Here is a 21,648-nt window from a genome sequence, read left to right as displayed (position 1 = left end):
TTCTTTCTTTCTTTCTTTCTTTCTTTCTTTCTTTCTTTCTTTCTTTCCCCAAATTACCAATACTCACAAGTACAGGAGGACGATTATCACAAAGTGGAAAGAATAGAGGTTTTTGAGTCAGAATCTAGGTCTACATTCTGCTTCTGCCATTCACCAGTTGTGTCATATCACACATGTCATTTAACCTCCTCAGGACTCAGTTTCTTTTTGACTACAAATGAAGAGCTTAGATCCAGTGGCATCAAATATCCCTTCTGGCTCTAAATCTATGATCCTACTGAGCTGTATGTGTATGTGTGTGTTTTAATTCTTACAAAAGATATAATTTTGCGTGCAGAGAATTCAGTGTTAAAAGTTGCACCTGCAGGTAGCAGTGCCACAACATGTTAATTGTTCAGTTAACTAGCTGTGACTAATAAATTAAGCCCAAAATGAGTCAGCATGAGGTAATTGTTCCTTTATTACCTAACACCTTAGTTCTTGCCAGATTGCTTTGATTTCTCCTTGGTCTAGATTTCTAAAAGCTTAACTCTCAAATTAAGTGATTCCTGACAAGTGCTCTTATTGATTTATACAAATATGTTATTTCCTTTTCTTTCATAGTTTCATGTTTGTCCTTGTAGAATCATGAAAATGTCAGGAACTTGCCCCTTTTCTCTCACCAACCCAATCATTTTACAGGAATGCATTGTTCAGTTACCCCAGTCTCCAAACTTTTATACTGTGTTTGTAAATAAACCTGGACCAGATGGAATAAGTTTGGCTTCAATGGCCTTTTATCATACTAGGGAACTATAAATTATTCACAAAAGGGGGAAAACTCATTCCTGCATAATGTGATAAGGTTGTTGTTGGATGTAGCATGAATAAAAGGGTTTTTAAAAAATAATGCTTGCTTTGATAAAAATTTACTGGGCCTTCCCACTCTGGTTGACTGTCTACAATCTTGTCTTGGTATTTTGATGAGAACATGAAACTGTAAGGATGAAACTGTTGGAATACAGTTGTGAAAATATTCCATTTGGGGCTTTTAAATTTTTTTGTCTGATGAGTAAGCTTGTTTCAAGAAAGGTGCTTAATTTGAATATATTTTCTTTCATAACCTTTTAAAAAAAACAAAGTTCTAGTACATAAGGTATTTTCAAAATAAAGTGCCTTTATTTTTCTTTCTGTCTCCCTCTTCCCTCTAGGGAAAACAAAACCAAAACCAAAACAAAGTTTCCTCTGGCCTGCAACAAACATGGCATAATTGTTTGCAGATAGGGTGGCATGTTACATCTCTGTTCTTTGCAAGTCAAAATGCGAACAAACAAATAAACATGATTCTTGTTGACTGTCATTGTGTGAAGAAATTTTTAGTGTATGTGGATTTTTGTTTGTTGGTCATTTTGTTTTTAAAACCTCTCCTTTTCCTGAGGGTACTTTTCATAGTTCTCAATTCAAAATGAAATACCCTAGACTAATATGGAACTAATTTTTGTCATGTATATATATGGTTGCGAAGTAAGAAGATTAAAAATAGTCTGAATTTAGTAATTTGGTCAAAATGAAAGTGGTAGGAACTATTTGAAAAAGGTCATGTAGATTCCCTTAGCATTGCAATATAAAATAGCAATATTTATTATAGTTTTGCAAACCAGTCACAGGTTAAATTAACTATGTGCTTTGCTTGGTCTATGAACTTGTTTTTTTTAATATTTTAGTATCTATTTAAATATAATTGGTTTCCTTTGTAATACTATGTAGTCAACCAGTCAGCTAGCATTTATTACTTTGTGGAGGAGTGGGTGGATGAGAACAATTTGTTCCAATGGCTATGAAGGCAGCTGAAGGCAGGCATTGAGGAGTGCTTAGAGCTTAGTTCTGCATCAAAGACACTGCATTCTGAGCCATGCTACTGGACTTCAGTGGCTCCAGAAGAGAGTGAGGCTGACAACTTTGTGCAACATTACCTCACTCAAATCCAATTCACATGCAAGTCAAGACCTAACCTATGATGTCATTAGTCCTCTTTGAAAATGAAGGACAAACAACAACAATTTATTACTTTGTGCCAAGCAATGTGCTAAGTTTTGGGAATGTAAATATAAGCAGAAAGAAAGACTGTCCCTGCCCTGAGGGACCTTATATTCTAATGGAGAAAGACAGGAGGAGGATAGTCTGGCATAGGTGCATGATAGAGCTGTTTTATTTTATTCATTTTGAAACATTCTGAGTAGGGCTTCATAGGCTTTACCAGAGTGTCCGAGGGGTCCACGACTCACAAACATGTTAAAAGCCTCCTTCTTCATTTCCAGTCTTCTTATATCTTATTCCCCAATATGTATTGTTCATTCCATTGACATTGGCCTCCTGGCTGTTCCACAAACAAGACACTCCATCTCTTCACTCTGGGTATTTTTCATGACTGTCCCCCATATCTGGAACATTCTCCTTCCTCTGCTCCACCTACTCACTTCCTTATCTCTCTTTAAGTCCCATCTTTTCAGGAAGCCTTCTCCAAACCTTCTTAATTCTTCCCTCTTTTAATGATTTCCCTTTTTTAAAAATAGGAAACCTTTCTTAAGCCCTCCAAATTCTTTCCTTTTTTTTTTTTACAGGAAGCTTTTTCCAACCCCTCTTAATCCTTCCTTCTTTTAATTATTTTGTTTTTCATCTTACTTTGTATATATTTGTTTGCATGTTGTCTTCCTCATTATATTATGAGCTCCTTGAGAGCAAGGGCAGTCTTTTGCCTCTTTTTGTATCCACAGCACTTAGCACAGTGCCTGGCACATAGTAGGTATTTAATAAATATTGATTGATTGACTGATTTGACTTTTCTAGATAATTTAAGTGGTAAGTCATCAAAAACTTAGTATCTACAGTATAGCAAGAGTAAATGAAAGTGATATTGCCTTAATAGGGAAAGGGATTAGACATATGATTTCATAGATATAGGGAACTCCTGAATAAGAAAACTCTCTTTACCAGTGTAGGTCTTTCTCTGCACCCTAGAGTCTTGGAGAATTGCTTAGGTTAAGTGACTTACCCAGGATCGCACAACTAGCATATATCAGCCCTGAAGACAGTTTTCTATGTTTTGTCATGTTGTCTCTCACTTGACATTCATATTTAATTATCCATTTAAAAAAATAAAATGCTGCTTTGAGGAGCCATAGGAAATTAGATTAAAGAAGAATAAACTTTGAAACAAATATGACATCTATAGTTAGTCACTGATCGTGAAGCCTTTCCTAACCTTCACCCCATTTTATTTTATTGAAATTTCTTTGTATTTTTTATGCATTTACTTTTATATGTACTTATTGTATCCCCTCAATAGAATGAAAGCTCCCAAAAGATAGCAATTTTTTTTTTTTTTTAACCCAACCACTGGCGTAGTGTCTTGCTTTGTGTACAACACAAGTACTTGGTGCTTGTTGAATTTAGTTGAATTGATCTAGTTGATTTATCAATCAGTCAACAGATTATTATTGACCTACTATGGGTTGGGCACTATACTAGATGTTGGGAATACAAAGACCAAAATAGCAATAGTCCCTGCTCTCAAGGAGTTTACATTATTACAGGGAGAAAAACAAAACAAAATAATATACGTTAAGTGTATTTAAAACATATTCAAAATAAATACACAAATGCAGTGTTGTTATTGTTGTTGATCCTTCAATCTTGAAGAGTACTGTTGACATCAGGAAGGTGATGTTTTGATCTGTGTGTGAATTAGATTTAAGTGAGGAAGAGCTGTGTAAAGTCGTCAGCCTCATTGTCTCTTCTAGAGTCATCAGGGTCCAGTGGCAAGACATTGCGAGGTGAAACCATTAATTATCTAGAGGGGATCAGGAAAGGTCTCATGATTTTGAACTAAGCATTGCAGAAAACTAGGGAGTCTAAGAGGCAGAGGTATGAGGAAAAGGAGCAGGCTAGAGAGCAGCCTACAGGAGGAAACAAGAGAGATGGAGTGTTATGCATGAGGGACAGCAGACAGGGATATGTCTGAAGGGGAATTACTTATAATTAGTTATAATATTTGTGATGTTTACATTAAAAACAAAGAGTGGTTCATTGTATTAACATTCAGAAGTTTGAATATAAGTAACCACAATTCCTCATTAATTAACTTTATTATCTGGTTTACTATAGGATCTCAAATAGTAATTTGTATATCAAAATGTAGTAATTTTGCCATATTGTAAAAGTGTTTGCTTCTTAGGTGTAAGCCAGTCAATGAAGAGAATTTTAATAGGCTTTAAAATACTGTATCATTTGTTACTCTCTGCTCCACATCATAAAGATTACCTTAAAATAACTTTTCTATTTGTCCTTTGTTATGTAATTTAAAAGGGAGACACAGGACAGCAAGGTGCTCCAGGACCAGAAGGCCAGAGAGGAGAACCTGTGAGTATCTTGGAATTCAGCTACTGTAACTCAATGTTGCATTGTTGCTATATTATTATTTATTGCATAATCTGGAATTTTGGGGTTAGGTAATTTTGTTCTCTTAAAATCAAATTTGTAATATTTAATAAGTTATTTTTACAGGACTGTTTTCCCACTTAATAAATAAACAGCTCATCTCATTTAACAACCAAAATGGGTTGAGAATTAGGTAATGTAATCAATGTGGTAGAGTGAAAAGAACATTCAGTCAAATCACTTTAACCTCTCAATGGTTTTATCTACCTGCAAAATGATTGAGTTGGGTGAGAATATCTTTAAGGTTCTTTTTGGTTCTATGACTCTACGAATGTAGAGTGCATGAAGTGCTAGACAAATGATATCTTATTTATTCAAAATTATTGATCAATAGTTCAAACACTCTTTGATTCTATATTGAGTAGGCCACTCATCTCTCTTTTCATCATCATGCCAGGCATAACTAGGGAAAAAAGAAGAAATAATGACACTGATTAAAACCTAAGGGATTTTACAATCTATTTGGGGAAAAATATTTTCATCAAGATCACACAGTAGAGTGGGGAATTTCAGGGGGTGGAAAGAGCCTAATCCACTTAGTCATCCTTAAAGAACGTACCAAAGCAGACTGCACAATGTATATTTGGGTGCCAGTAGATTTTACTGCAGGGTACTTGGACTGGAGTGGAGGGTTTATATAGGGGACTAGTAAAAGGTAAGGCTGGAAAATTTGGGTTCAATTTGATTCTCAGAAGCCTTAAGGCCTTGCCAATTGGTTTTAACTTTATCCTATAAGCAACACAGAATCGTTAATAGTTTTTGAGTTATGGGTGTGACTTGATGAAAGTGATACTTTAGGGAAATTAATACATTCTCAATAGGAAGGATGAATTGTAGGGGGAAGAGATTAGGCTTGGAAACTAATTAAGAGGATATTGCAAGTCAAGCCTTTGGGCAAATGGGCATTAGGCTGGGCTGTTGGCAGTGAGAATGGGAAGGAACGGATAGATTAAAGATTTATTATGAAGGAAGAAATGGCAGAACTTAGAGAATGATGTCCTATAAAAGGGAGAAAGATGACTCAAAGATGCTGCCAGTGTTTATAGCCTGGGAGAATGATGGCCCTAGCAGCAGCAATAAGGAAGTTAGAATGAAGAACTGTTGTTTTGGAGGGTGAAATGATGCATTCAGTTTAATATTTGTTAAGTTTGAGGTAAGAAAAAGAAATCTAAATAGAAATGTTCAGAACACAGTTGAAGAATATGTTGCTCCCAGGCTCCCTCTTCCCTTGCATTATTGCTTCCCAGGATCAAAGAGTAATGGATTTATCTTATCATTATATTTGAACCTAAATAACTCTAGTTTAAAACTATAGGGACCAAACTTGCTGTGTGTGCATACCTTGAATTCCAGCTTGCTTTCCGACTACTCAAATGGATCCATGAGTTCATTGATTCATAAGTTCCCTCCAGCAATGCAAATTGCAACCTCCATACATACCTGCCCATCCTATTGGACTCTTGTTCATATTCTAGCAAATGTTCACTACGGGGGGGGGGGGGGGGTCCACCTAACATATTGGAAGCCTTTCTCAATTTCTTCGGAGGTCTAAGATAGCAGTGGAACAATCTGCTTGTCCCTCACTCTTTCCATGTGGTTATCCTCTTATCTCTTTTTGTCATACAATTCCTTAAAAATATCCTATACTTATGTCCTTCTGCAAAGTTCCTCTCTTGATATAACAATTTATAATCAGCCCACATCCTAGTTCACTCCATTCATAGTGCTAATAGTCACTGATCCTCCCTAACCCCTTCTCAGTCCTCAACCTGTCTCAGATGGGTGAATGAATGTAAGAGCATTTATTAAATTGTTTTTGGACTAATCACATGGTAAACAAAACTTGTATGTAATAAACACAGGTGATACTATACTTGCAAGGAACTATTTTCTGCCCTCAAGGAGCTTACGTTCTAATAAGGGAAGGTAAAATAAATAGTGGAGTGATATCAAAGGGAGAAAAATTTTGGATTTGGCAGTCTTTTTCATTGTAGTGTCAATGACACATAGTAGGATGATCTTGCATGTGCTCTGTCCAAGCAGTCAGTTAATAAACATTTATTAAGTGCCTTCTTTGTGCCAGGCACTCTGCTAAATGCTAGAAATACAAAAAAAAAGACAATAGAGAGTCCTTGCCCCCAAGGAACTGATGACAAACAAACAAGTATGTACAAACAAGCTATTAAAAAGTGAAATAATTAAAAGAGGAAAGGCATTAGAATTAAGAGAGGTTGGAAAAGGCATCCTGTAGAAGATGGAATTTTAGTTGGGTCTTAAAGGTGACCAGGAAAGGCAGTAGGTGGAGATGATAATGGAGGACATTCCAGGCATTAGAGGTAGCCAGGAAAAATGCCCAGAGCTGAGGGATGGTTTATCTTGTTTGAGGAACAGCAAGGATTCCATTGTCACTGGATTGAAGAGTACATGCCAGGAAATTATGTGTAAAAAGACTGGAAAGATGAGGGGAGGGAGTTTAGATCATGAAAGTCAAAGAGAGGATTTTATATTTGATCCTAGAGGTGATAGGGAACCACTGGAGTTTATTGAGTAGGGGAGACTAATGTGGTCAGACATGTCCTTTAGGAAATTTACTTAGGGCATCTAGGTGGTACAGTAGATAGAACACTGGCCCTGGAGTCAGGAGGACCTGAGTTCAAATCTGACCTCAGACTCTAGCTGTGTGACCCCGGGCAAGTCACTTAACCCTGATTGCCACAAAAGAAAAAAAATGGAAAATTACTTTAACGGCTAAGTGGAGGATGAGTTAAAGTGAAGAGAGACTTGATGTAGGCAGACCTATCAGCAAAGTATTGCAGTAGTCTAAGTGTGTTGGGGATGAGGAACAGATTCCTCTTTCATTCCAGTAACAGTACTACTGTGCTAGTGTAACACTGACTTGGTTCATCTTTTGACTTTCTTGACCTGGTCTCTGCTGATTTTGTATTGTTGTGGTCTTTTGGTGGGCTATCTTTCTCCTTTTAGTGCCTGATGAATTCCATGACTCAGGCCAGTGACAAAGGACTTTGATTTCTCCTCTCTGTTTTGTCTCTACCTTGTATTCTTGAGATAAATGCTTATAATAATGCATTTTTAAAGTAATTAACTCTCTGGATTATTCTACATACTCACCAGCAGCCTAACCCATCTTGGGATTCCTATGCCTTCAGTCTGCTCTCCTAATTAGTGAATCCCTGACCAGGACTGTCATTTCATAAGGAGATCAAGGCATGCTTGCTTCACTTCCAGGTTAACTGATGCTCCAAACTGCTGCATTTTCTCACCAGTAGAATTTCTTCCCTTCTCCCTTTCCAGTTCCCCTTTATAAAATTTTGTCCACCTCTATTAGATTGTAAGCTTATTGAAGGTAGGAACTATTTGGTTTTCATGTATTTCTATTCCTAGCACTTAGCACAATGATTGGCACAGAGTAAGTACATTATAAATACTCACATTTTCTCAGTTTCTCTTTATGTCTCTCTATGTCTATCAATCTATCTGCCTCTCTTTCAAGCTTGAGAAGGTCCCAAATATCTGGGAGCCTGGAGCAGCCTCTGTGCTCAAGCTTCTGTCACTTTAGTTATTAACCATCTTAACTCTTTGCCTATCATAGCATGAAGGATTGGAGTTCTGGACAGGTAGGATATGGTGGTATAGCTTTCCAAGTCATCTATATGAAGTAATAATCAAAATTGTAAGCATGTATGAGATTCCTGAGGGAGAAAATATAAATAGCAAAGAGAAGAGTTTTGAAATAAGAGTTCAGAATACTGTATTCTCAATAATTTAATAAGCTAAATTCATATTTAAAGATTTAGTAAGATAATACTCATTTTAGAAAAAGGTATTTACTAAATTGTTACAGTAAGAACAATTGGTACAAAGATCTCTGCCCCCCCCCCAAAAAAATCAGTGACACTGTCTTCTTCCAGAAGAAATTGGACAGAGTGATAACTCACAGTTGCTGGTTAGTGAAAATCTTTTTTCTCCTACTTGTGGGGGGCTCAAGAAGTTCCTCTTAGCCTTGGTATAGTTTCTTTGCTGGATTCTTTGTAGCAGAATTGAACCTAATCTTATTTGGGCAGGACACCAGTAGGAAGATGGGTGGTCCAACATCCTCTAGACCTTATGAAGCTTCTTCTGATTAAAGGGAGGGGGGAGGGCAAAGGAGACCTGGCTAAGGCTGAAGCCAAAGCTTCTCATTTCCCTCCAGGTGGTTCTTCCTCAGAGGTAGGTTGGAAAGCAACACTGACTCATTTCTGGAATTCCATTTCTTCTCAACTCACTTGATAGTTTGTAGCGATTCCTAGGGCATTGCCAAGTTTCTTTGGCCTATCTAAACTTAATTCTTGTAAGTATGCCATTGCGGACAGCATTTTAGTCTAACACCTATAAGTGGTTGATTAAAATTTCTCACCTACTTAAGTTATCAAGGCTAAATGGTATGGGATGATTTTAACCCTATGCTTATGTTAATATAATTAATATAGTCATGCAGCTTGTGTACAGCATGAAAATAGTCATGTGATAGATTAAATTTTCTGCATTGAATTTTTTTTCTGTCACAAATGTGCTGTTTGAGATACCTGGTTAGATAAGTTTTGACTTTCATCATTTGATATAATATTTTTTCTCAAAAGTTTGAGTAGATAAAGTTATGGAATCCCTTCCACTATGGGTAATCTTGAAGTCTAGAAAATGGTAAAATGAAATCTTGCTAAAAAGAGAGATTTATCCTTTTTGAGCAGTTGGGAAATCTGTGAAGTCTCATCTTAAACTCATCATTAATCACTAGGACTCCAAAAGTAGCCTGTGGTGAAGGGAAGATGCCTGAGATGATGAAGAGATATGTGAATTTTGAGTCTTAATAAAAATTAGGCCCTTCAGAGCTGTCAGAGGTGAAGAGGCGGCCTTCTTGAAAACTTATAATAGTTGCAGTGGGGAAAAGAAAATTGGCTAGCATCACCTAGGCCAGCTCATAAAAGCTATTGTAATCCAGATCTTGATTTAGCTTAAACTTTTCTGTAATCTTGTTTGTTATTTCAAGATCATACTAATAGGTAATCACTCATTCAGTTGTTATTATATTGAATGATTTCTGGCTCTCTTCATCCATGACATCCTGTACTAACAAGGCTTTTCAGTTATTTTTTTTCCCTTTTGTTTTGATCAAGTTTTATTTTTTTTCCAATTATCAAGAATTTGTATTTTTTCCCTTTACCTCCACACCCAATGGAAAAAAAAAGAGTAAGAAAACCCTTATAACAAATATACATAATCAAACAAAACTAATTACCACATTAGCCATGTTCAAAATAACATGTCTCATTTGGCATATTTTGTTCATCACCTCTCTGTCAAGAGGTGGGTAGCATTCTTCATCACTGGTCGTCTAGAATCATGGTTAATCATTTCATTGATCAAGATGCCTGCCTGACGATTCTGTTCCTTGGCTGGTCCCAGCAAAGTCTAGCTGGGACAGGACTAGTGCTCTCTAGAATTCTCATGGAGATTTTGAAACCATGAAAACTCAACATTCTTAATGTTTCTCAAGGTTACTTTGTCTCAGGTACAGTCAGGTGTCTAAACTTTACAAATTCATTCATGCCCCATTCTCAGTAAATTTACCTTATTAAAATACTTGATCTACACTTGTTAAAGTTAGGAATAAATTGCTACGAGAGTAAAACAATAAATGTGCTTCGATATCTCTTGGTTCACTATCAACATAATTTCCAGAGTATAAGCCTGGGATTTAGTTGCTGGGTGCTCAGATAGGAGCTGGATTAGATGACCTCTGATATTCCTTCCGAATTTGACATTCGTTGATTCTTTTGATTGCATGCTATTAATTCAGTCATTTATTTTATCTACTTTGTACAGAGCTTTGTTCTATAGGCTATGGAAGACAGAGACGAAGAAAGTGTTTTTCTACCAACCTGTACACAAATAATGACCATAGAAGCTAGGATTTGACAGGCATCACAAGAAAAGTAGGAGTTTAGAGGAGAACTCTTGTACAGTTGATGAGGAAAGCCTGAAATTAAAAGCCATTATTTGAGCTGGGCCTGAAAGGAGGGGAACAATTTCACTAGATAGAAATGAGGGGTAGGGTTCTAGAAGTAATGAGCAAAAATTATAACACAGGAAAACTCAAGGATTATTTGGGGATTGGTGGGTACCAGTCCACTTTGGCTGGACCCTTTAGTGTCAGGGCCAGAACCTCAGAACTTTTATACCTATCCTTAGTCTCATCACCTCCCATCTCCTTTCAGAGTAATGGAAAATCAGTATTACTCTCTATTTCTCTCTCTCTGTATATACACACAAAGCACATATACATATATTACACACATGTATACATGTTTTGTATACATGACATACATATTGCATATGTGTGTGTCTATACATGGATACATGTGTGAAGATATGTGAATATTTGTATGTATATATGTATGTATTCCCTAACTTACCAGTGGGTTATTTTTTATCAGTATGTTTTTGAGTTGTTTGAAGATTAGAACATATTTTTCTAAAGAAACATAAATGGTGGTTAGCCCACTAAAACCTATTCAGTTTTCCTGAATGAGTGAAAGGAACTGAATGATGGCTTAGTTCTCCTCTAATGAACATACGTCAGTCTTGCTACTCTTGTGATCTTCTGCAGGTCACTTAAGCTACCTAGGCCTCAGTTTCCTCAGATGTATAATGAGAAGTTTGGAGTAATTGGCTTCTGAGGTCCCTTCTGGCTTTAAATCTGTGATCCTAAAGTGTTACCAAGTCAAGATAATAATTAAAAACACAAAATCTTCTATATTGTTGGGGTGCAAATCCATCTCCTTGTATGCTATTTCTAAGCAAGATGGGGGGTTTTTGACATCATTTCTGAAAAACATTGAAGACTAAAAATAACTAAATTGCATCTGATTCATGTCACGAATTAAATGAAGAACTTCCTCTGTTTCATGTGAATGATGGTGCTAAGTATTTATGATGAATGATTTTGCCACATGAAAATGTACATGGGAACCATATTTGCTTTATGATTTGGCAGCCAAAAACTTTATAGTGCTTTTGCTGGAAAGGCAGAAGCTCTGAAAAAAAAAATACATTTAAACTGACTAATTAAATACAGTTGATGGCAGCCTGATTATTCTGGCAGAGCTACAAAGGTGAAAACTTCTGCAGCTCATATTCAGAACCAAAACTGCATTATGTTTAAATATGATTATTTTAATTCCAAATGCAATTATGTTTGGTTTTGAATTTTTGAGGCTGAAATTGGTCAGATGGCCAGGAAATTATTCATTGATTAAACCAACTTACTTTACAATAATAAAATCATTTTCCATTTGACTGCCATCCACGTAGCTTTAGCTGTCTAATAAATGTCATTACAATTATTGCAATTAATGAAAAAATTAAAAGCTGAAGTTATTTCTAGCCATGTACCTTGTTTAGGGATTATGCTTAAATCTTAATTTGACCTAATCATTAAAAAGGGTATTTGTATAGCCAGATTTTTTTTTAATACAGAGTTTATGTATCTCAACAAATAATAAATGAAATTGGAAAAGTGGGCATCACTGGGACCTTAATATTGAGGTTCCTTTTCGGAAATCAGGATTTCCTTCTTGTAAGTACTCTATATAGATGCACACAGCCTAAATGAATCACACTTTCAAAGACTGTTACTTATAAGATTCCCCTATTCCCCTTGTTTATCTCTTTTAATGTTTTTGAGCTATTCCAGTCAGGAAATTCTTCTTTATATAATAATTTAAATGGCTTATGCTTCAATGGTTAGATCTCTGAGTTCATTAGGATGGATATGCCCTCTGCCAACATAGCGCACCACCTCTCCATATCTCAGGGGTAACTCCCTCTTTCTGCTCCTAGCTTTTCAGCTCCCTTTTATGGGCTGTCTTTTGTCATTAGAATGTAAGCTTCATGAGAGCAGGGGGCTGTCTTTCTTTTTGCTAATATTTTGTATTATCAGTGCTTCATACAGTGCCCGACACACGGTAAGCAATTAAAAAAAGTTCTATCTCTCTTCTCTCCTCTCTTTCTCTCCCTCTTTCTCACTCTCTTAAGAGGAGATTTTAGAATGTAAACTCCTTGAGAGTAGGAATTGTTTCATTCTCTGTCTTTGTGTCCTTAATACCTAGCACAGTGCCTGGAACATATCAAATGTTGCATAAATGTTTGTTGATTTTCATGAGTTGCCATGGCCAAAAAATTAAACACCTGGTGCCCAGTTTTCTGATTATGATCCTATTCACACTTACATTTATATTCCAAGAGTGGACACACAGTCTATTAACAAGCTTCTGCTTGACATCTTTCATTTTCATACTGGCAGGACCTTTTTGAATCCCTAATTTCTTCCAGGCCACAATCAAGCATTGAAGTAGAATTTTAGTGTACAGGTAGATAGGTAGATAGATAGATAGATAGATCAATAGACAGACAGACAGATAGATAGATAGATAGATAGATAGATAGATAGATAGATAGATAGATGATAGATGATAGATTGATAGACCGATGGATAGACTGATATATGATAGATAGAATAAGTATTTATTAAGGCAGCACTTAAGTCCTTAATACTGCCAGACACTGTGATAACAGAACCCTCTCATATTACATTTCGATTCTCGAAATTGCCAAAATGATTCTATTTATTTATCATTATAACCATTGTACCTAGTATTCTTAAGGCAAGTGGATAAGATGGTGATCTTATTCACATCTGAATTAGTTTACTCCCATATTTTGCTAAAGCTAGTGCCAGCACGGTCCAGTATGACAACAGTCCTTACATAACTTAGCTGTCTTTGGCACTCTATGAAATTTTTTCAAGCAAACTTTATATGCTGCCACAGTACATCAGATAGTTCTGTGATCTCACCATCCTGGCACCAGTTGCAATGACTAGATCTTTGTGGACAAAAAGAAGCACACAAAGGACTCTGAATCTGTATAGGTAAGTAAGGACTCTGTAGCTAAATATTTCATTCACTTTTTTGCTCTTCAAATATTTGTTGTTTTGCATTTCTCTTGATTCATTGTCATCTATCCCCTTAAGGAATAAATATAACATGCTGAGGACATGGGTTCTTGGATCCTACTATCATGTTTGTTTCATTCATTTCCTCAAGCTTTTATAAATTCTTACTGAGCCACAAGTTTGTGCCTGCCTTCATGGTATGTTAGCTGCTTAGGGAGAGTATTTAGATCTCCCAGTTTTAGTCATGCTTTGTTCCACGGGGGGAGTCAGTGCTTTTGTTTAATTGTCTTTTCTTTGGTTCTGTCAATTTTCCATATGCTGTTTTATACAGGAGGAAGACATGGATGTAATTATTGGGAAGGTTAATGTTGATTGTGTATGGCAGTTCCCTAATTTTTGACCACTTACATCTACTTGTTAGTAGTTTGGTGGCTTTACTTGGCTACCTGGTCATTGCTTTGAAACAAAAACTAGATTGTAAGTTAGGCATCCAAAATATGCTTCTTTTTAAAAAGAAATTATGAAATTATGTCCCCTTTTTGCAAATAAATAATACTTTTCCTTAATCCTACTTCAGGTACAAAGGATGCTACAACTCCATTTTCCAATAGCACTAACATTAAGAATTTTATGTAGTATTTCTTGAAGACATGTAGTAGACTTCAAAATGGAAGATAGAAATGTCCCCTCCTCTGCAGAGGAAGACATTTTCATTCAGCACTATTTGAAATAAAGAAAGAACCCTCTGCTGAAATCCTATTTCAATTTCACATCTTGAGGATCACAGAGATGACCCTGAGTTTTCAAGGCCTATGCCAAAGGAACACAAATTCTAGAAGGTCTTACCAAAATGGAAGATTCTTGAGTAATAAGTATATTGATAAGGGACTGTATATCTATTGTCCAAGAACCTGTCCACCAGACTTCAGAGAGGATTATCAAGGTCACTCATTTCAAGGAGTTGATAACATTTTTGGAAAGTCACTTTATAGAGAAGCTATGATCACTGTTTAGTGGTGGGAGTACCCACGCTACCGAAATTATAGATTCTTGAAGTAAGTACTGGTATATGAATAACTTTATATGACATAACATGTTGATGTGTTTTCCCCAACGTTTTTTTGAACCACACCTGAGATTTCATTGATATGCATTATTTTCATTGAGGAAATGCTCCTTATCAATGCAGATCAGCATTGCAACTTGTAGTCTTGGAGATTTTTTTGGAAATTACTGAGCTGTTAAGGGACTTGCCTGGAGTCACACAGCCAGTATGTGTCAGAAGCAAGACTTGAACCACAGCCTTCTTCACTCCAAGAATAGCACCTCTGTCAACTATGCCATGCTATTTTTCCTCAGTTTCTATATAAATAATTTGCTAGAGTTTAGGAGAAGAGAAACAGTGAGGCCAAATAATGTTCTTTCCTACAGTAGTTTAATTTATACATAAGTAACTAGATTTGCAAGCATCGTACTTTTTATAACTAATCAAATTATTTGTGATGAAATTTTTATTCCATTTTATCTGTAAATGGAATTTATAGATTAAACTTAATTTTTCCTTTGATTCAAAATTTTCTTCCATAATCTTCATGAATATTGGTTAATAAAATTGTAATCGCATAATTATGAATCTGATGAATTCTTTCCTAGTATTTGTTAATGGTATGACTTTTACATGTACTTGGATCCTTAAGTGGTTCTAATTTCATTAATGTGGCTACTGCCTCGAGTGGTATGGGTGACAACCTGTCTATACTTTATTGTCCTATGCAGGTCTTATATATGCCTACCCCTCAGTCCTACACAAGGCATCTAACCAACATTCTATGAAACTTTCTTTAGGTTCCTTGTACTGTGTATCACTTGTACCATGGTACATGGACTAACCATTTGCAGCCATATGTCCCTCACATGTTACATTTTATACCACTTCTAGTGAATAATTATTGTTAATAATGTACTACAGCCCATTTATACAATCTATATTTCTACCCATTGCTACTCAATTATTAATTTTGGGAGATTATAGTGTTCAATGATTCTCAGCTATGTAATGTCTCTGGAAGACTATTTACATTTAAAAATGGGTTTTTGTTTCAGGTAGATACTTGGAATTATGAAAAACTAAAGTTTTCCAAGTATAATTCAGTTGAATTTCTTTATTTTATTGAGTTCTTATCCTAGAGCATTAACTCTCCATCATGTACATACATCCATACACACACACACACACACACATATACATTATATATAATGTATATATACATATATACACATGCATATATACACACAAACACACAGAGTCTCACACACACATTCACACACATACACACACACACACATATACATATATATATGTTTGCCAAAAGTATTTGCCACCATCATGGAAGATGTTTAGCAGAGAGTCCAAATGGAAGAAGGATGGTCCTATTTGCAGATGGCATTAGTAGTAATAATCCCAGGAACACTACAGAGCATCATAAATGTGATCCACAACTACATATATGTATGTATGTATATATTTGTATGTGTGAGTATTCTTGTTTTATGTTTGAATGAAATTAATAATAAGGTAAGAATCAATCACTACAACCAACAGTTCGGTTCTGTCCTGAACATCTTCCATGATGGAAGCAAACACCTTTGACAAATGTACTTATTCCTTTTGTATACCTTGATTGAAGTTAATAATGAGAAGCAATCACCAGAATGAGGAAGCCATAAGAACCTAGAAATTGCCTCAGTTGGCAAGCACTATATCTCCTTACCAAGGAGAGAGAAATGACAACCAAGGGCAGCACCAATTTACACTCGTTTTAAAAATCTTATAGAAGGGGCAGCTAGGTGGCGTAGTGGATAGAGCACTGGCCCTGAAGTCAGAGGACCTGAGTTCAAATCTAGTCTCAGACCAAACACTTGACACTTACTAGCTGTGTGACCCTGGGCAAGTCACTTAACCCCAATTGTCTAAAAAAAACAAAATCTTATAGAAAACAAATTTGTAGGAGCTGTCTTTTTGGCAACTGAAAAATACTGGAAAAAAGTTAGTGTTCATTATTTGGATAATGGTTGAACAAATTATAAATGATATTAATGAAATATTATTGTACCTCAAGAAATGATGAATAGAAACAATTCAGTGAAAGATATGATGACTCATACGAAGTAGTATAAAGTAAACAAAACAGAACCAATAGAACAATAAATACAGTCACTACCATTTTGTAAATGTAGAGAATGCCCATTGATTACAATGAACACACTTTGTTTTAGAAAACAGAAGATGAAAATCTTTTTTCTTAGCAAAGAGATGAGGAACTGCAGTACAGATTATCACGTTACCATGTATTTCTCATCATAGTGAAAGGTGTGTTGGTTTGCATTACCATTGATTTTGCTTAACTTTTTCTTTGTTAAAAAGGAAAGAAAGTTCAGTGTGGAAGACTGGTGTGTATTTCAGGAAATGGTTGTGATGTTAAACAAAAGGCATCAAAAGGATCTCACAGAGGAGAGTAGTGGAAGGTCATGGGCAGTATCACTTCATAAAACAATGAGAAATAGTGGGGGTGCGGTTTATAAAAAGTTTGACAAGAAACCCAATTAAACCAGCCTATCCCAAGAACATTTAGTATTGAAACTGGAAGGAGAACAACAGGCAGACAAAAAAATGGAAAAGACTTGTCAAAACTTCTGTAGTAAATTATTTTCACCACCACAGACATGGAGCCACCACATTTGGGTTCTAGCATCACAGTCCCTGAAGTGATGTTTGGGGAAATAGAAATGACAATAAAGTAAACAAAGATGGGAGGAACAGCTGGAGCAGACAAAATACACATACCAAGGAGGTTTATGCTTCGGGCTACTTGATTTTGAGGACATAACACTAAGAGATTTATTTTCAAGATATTTGGAAAAGGGAAGCTCATCAAATACTTCAAGGAAAAATCTTGGATATTTCTATAGAAAATGATCAAGAAAAAGTGTCACAAAATCAGAATTTGAGAGTTAAAAAGAACCACAGAGGCTATGTAGTTCAACTCATCCAGCCATTTGTAATTTATAATTGCTCCTGACATGGCCCTTTTGGGCTGAAAAGAGCAAATCTAATCATTCCTCCATATGCCAGCCCTTCCGAGTACTTGGAGTCAGCTATTATGACCCCACCCAGCCTTTTTCCCAGGCTGAACAGGTTCAATTTCTTTAACTAATCCTGACTAATAGTCAGTATTCAATGTCCTTATCGTTCCTGGTTGCTCCTCTCTAGAAACTTTCCAGTTTATCCAATACTTTTCTTAAACTGTGGTACCCAGAACAGACCTCTATATTCCAGATGAAGTGTTATAATACTATCACTTCCGTATTCCTGAAAAGCTCTACCCTTAATGCAGTCCAACACACCATTCACTATAATGAGAAAATGGTTGTGGTCCCCTAAAATTCCAGGATACTTTTAACATAATATTTTATTTTCTTCCAATCACATGTAAAAACAATTTTAACATTCATTTTTTTCCCTAAGTTTTGAGTTCCAAATTCTATCTTTCCTTCCCTCCCTTCTTGAGGTGGTGAGTAATCTGAAACAGGTTATACATGTGCAATCATGTAAAACATTTCCATATTAGTATATTGTGTAAGAAGACTTGAAAAAAGAGAAAGAAAGAAAGGAGAGTAAAGTAAGGGAAGGAAGGAAAGAAGATAGAAAGAAAGAGAGAGAAAAATAGTATGTTCAGTCTGAATTCAGGTAACATCAATTCTTTCTCTAGCAGTGGATAGCATTTTTCATCATGAGTCCTTTGGGATTTTCTTGGATTATTGTATTGCTGAGAATAGCTAAGTCATTCATAGTTCTTCACTAAGATACTTTTTTTTTTTTTTTTTGTTAGGGCAGTGGGGTTAAATGATTTGCCCAGGGTCACACAGCTAGTTAAGTGTCAAGTGTCTGAGGCTGGATTTGAACTCAGCTTCTCCTGACTCCAGGGCTGGTGCTCTATCCACTGTGCCACCTAGCTGCCCCTACTAAGATACTTTTTAAGAAGAATTGATTTCTGTACTTCTGCTTATTATACTTGTAAAGTTGATTTTTGTATCCAAGTACAAGACTGACGCTACCCCTATTGAGTTTCATCCTTTTAGATTCCTCTTGATGCTCTAACCTGTCAAGATCTTTTTGGATCCTGACCCTGTTGTCCATAGTATTAGCTATTTTCCCACTCCCTGCCCCTAGCTTTGCATCATCAGCAAATTTGATGTACATACCATCTATGCCTTTATGCAGGTTATTGACAAAACGGTAAGAAGTACAGAGCCAAGCACATATCCCTGGAAGAAAGAATTCGACTAGAGATCTGCTGGGTTAACATTGAACCATTAACAATTACTCTTTGAGTCTGGACATCCAAAAAGTTCTGTATCCAAAAAATCATGTTATTGTCCAATCAATATATCTCCTTCTTCTCCACAAGAATGTACTTCCTGATGTAAGTAAGCCTTGACCCTTGTGGCTGCTTGACTTATCTCTAGAAAATCATCAAAATTTGTATATACTATGAGGGCCTCTTTGATGAATGTGTAGGAATGGAGAAAGACAAACTTCTGCAAATAATATTCTACTGTAGATTATGCCTTTACAATTACACAGTTGATTGAAAGGTACAAAAATACAGGAAGTGACTGAGTTTATTGTTTGTTGCTAGAGCAAGATACGGGCTTAAACATTCTCCTCCAGCGAGATGGTCCCCATGCCTATGTTAACACCATGTGGGATTCCTGTAAAGTTGCAGCAACAGAGACAACTTTCTTTATTTATCAATGGAATAACAATATGACATGACACACTCACTATACAGCATCACAAAGTAACTGAGTAATTTGCAAATAATTCTTTTACCATAATACTGAATTGCTTGGTGACAAAAAGATCCATGTTAATATAGTTTTTATGAACCTGTAAAAAGCACAGTTAAACTCTCAAATGTACTGATTTGAATTCCACTTCCCCTGTTTACCTTTGCAAGCTCTGAAATAATTATTGTTAAACATTGAAATGAAAGTGAAAACTGGGTATCATCATTACTGCTCAGATTGTGTATCATGGCCTAAGAAAACTGGGATGAGTGATTTTATATCTTATTTAGCTGAACTTAATATAATTTTCTTTGTGGGAATTATGTAAATGTTTTTTCTGCTTTGAAAGGACCTTATGAAGAACTCATATTAGCTATTGTTAATCTCCCATATTAGAGGTTTATTTGGCTTCGATCTCATATATCAGTAGTCAGCTAGGAGTGTAATTTTATATCTTTCATTTGTAAAAAAAAAAGGAGCATGTGTATTTCTTGATTCAGAAGTTTGGATTCTCCAACAAATAGTAATATCAAATCCTTCTCCAATACAAATTGTTTTCTAGTTTTAATTGGTCTTTAAAGTATGAAGTTAGATTTCATTCCTATAATGCCTTCTTCCATTGTGTGTGACACAAAGGGACTGAGATTTCATGTTTGTAGGGACATTCACAATTTGGAATCTTTCTTCTCCTGCACAGATTGGTAATTTGCATGCAACACAAAATGAAAGAGTAGCAGATGGAAATGTTAATAGTTCATGTCTATTCTGCTTCCAATAAAGGAATTTCTATTTGTGTGTGGAAAACTAAAATTTAAGAATACTGCACACTCTGATCTGAAATATTACTTCAGATATTTATTTTACTGAGTGTTTTATTTGAGAGTCAGTTTGGATTAATGAATACAACCTCTTAGCACATCAGACTCCGTGACCAAGTACCAGACACGTTTCTCTTAGTACCCTAGGCAAGTCCTTAAGAAATAATTTTACAAAAATTAATTGGTCTGTATCATTGGAGAAAGTTTTCATACCTGAGTTCTACTCATTGATTAAATCACAGGTCCAGACATTCCCTCTCCCATAATGAAAACCTTTCAGATAGACAGATAATTCTAAATTTGGTAAAGATTTTAAGTGAATTTTTTGACTGCTGATTGTAGCATGGAGTAGTTAAACCTTGTTTTAGTTAAGTAAGAGTTGGCTGTCTTTAATGTCATTCTTTATTTTTGTCATCTAAAATTTTGTGGGTTCAGAATGGTTTTGGCAAGGATAAGAATACTTTTGGTATTGTGGCAAAAAAACAAATAGAAGATCTGTTCTAAAGAAAAGATTGTGTTCAGCATGCATTGCATACATATCATTTAAATGAACAATTTCATAGGAGCCATAGGAATAAGTGGCTGTGAGGTGGGTATTTTTCTTCCCTGTGAATCACAAGGAAGAGAATCTAAATAGGAATGAAGAAATATGAAATAAAAGAACTAGGAATTTTAATAGTAGTCAACTCCTTTCTAGAGTAATTAAGGTGAGAATAGGGGCCTTTTTCCACCTAAACTTTGTGTCTTCTCCAATACCTAGCACAGGACTTTACATAGAGTAGGTACTTAATAAATGTTTGTTTTGTTTTGTTATTTATATTGTACTGTACTGTGCTCTATTTCAGGAAGTTTCAAAGGCTCAGAATAAAAAAAGAACACAAAGATGCTTAGTGGATTGTGAAATAAGTCATATGAGAAAAATAATTCAGTAAATTAACCAAGGCCTAAGTAGAATGAAAGGCATGTTTGTGGAAATTATGTCAGTGTATACATCTGGAAAGATTTTCATTCTGATTTTAATTGGAAAAAAAAGAAATTGCCCCAAACATAGGTCGCTAAATATGTCATACATAAAGGTGGTTAAAAATATCGAATGAATAGCCCACATTATATCGTGGTATCTGCTTTAGAGAATTTAAAAATCATATGAATTAATTTATTTGACTCAAATATGTTAGATGAGAGAGGTAGCATGGTGTAATGGATAGAAAAACTGACCTTGCCATCTTTTCTAGAGGATCTGGATTCAAGTTTTGCCTCTAAACATATGGGCCGTATGACCTGGGGCAAGACATATAGCTTCTCAATGCACTAGATAACTCTCTACCATTGTAGGTTAAAGAACAGGTGCCAATCTGCTTTGGTTGCATGCCCATCATTGTTTCCTAAACCAGAGCCATCATAGGTCCAGACCAAATATCCCTAAGTGTATATGTACATGTGTATATATGCACGTATATAATCAATGAGAAATATTTATTGAGCATCCACTGT

At 35.7% G+C, this 21,648-nt stretch overlaps 1 protein-coding gene across 1 annotated transcript in view; it reads left to right on the top strand.

The window, feature by feature from the left end:
* COL21A1 (collagen type XXI alpha 1 chain) overlaps positions 1-21,648 on the top strand; it is a 221,485-nt gene that overhangs the window by 154,008 nt on the left and 45,829 nt on the right. The window contains exon 17 of the mRNA XM_027852911.1: positions 4,345-4,398. Coding sequence (XP_027708712.1) covers positions 4,345-4,398 — 54 coding nt within the window. The remainder of the gene's footprint in view (positions 1-4,344; positions 4,399-21,648) is intronic.

The sequence above is a fragment of the Vombatus ursinus genome, unplaced genomic scaffold (assembly GCF_900497805.2).
Source record: "Vombatus ursinus unplaced genomic scaffold, bare-nosed wombat genome assembly UNPS02009835.1, whole genome shotgun sequence".
Classification (NCBI taxonomy): Eukaryota; Metazoa; Chordata; class Mammalia; order Diprotodontia; family Vombatidae; genus Vombatus; species Vombatus ursinus.
The sequence above is the reverse complement of the archived record's forward strand: the minus strand, read 5'-3'. Positions and strand labels throughout refer to the sequence as shown.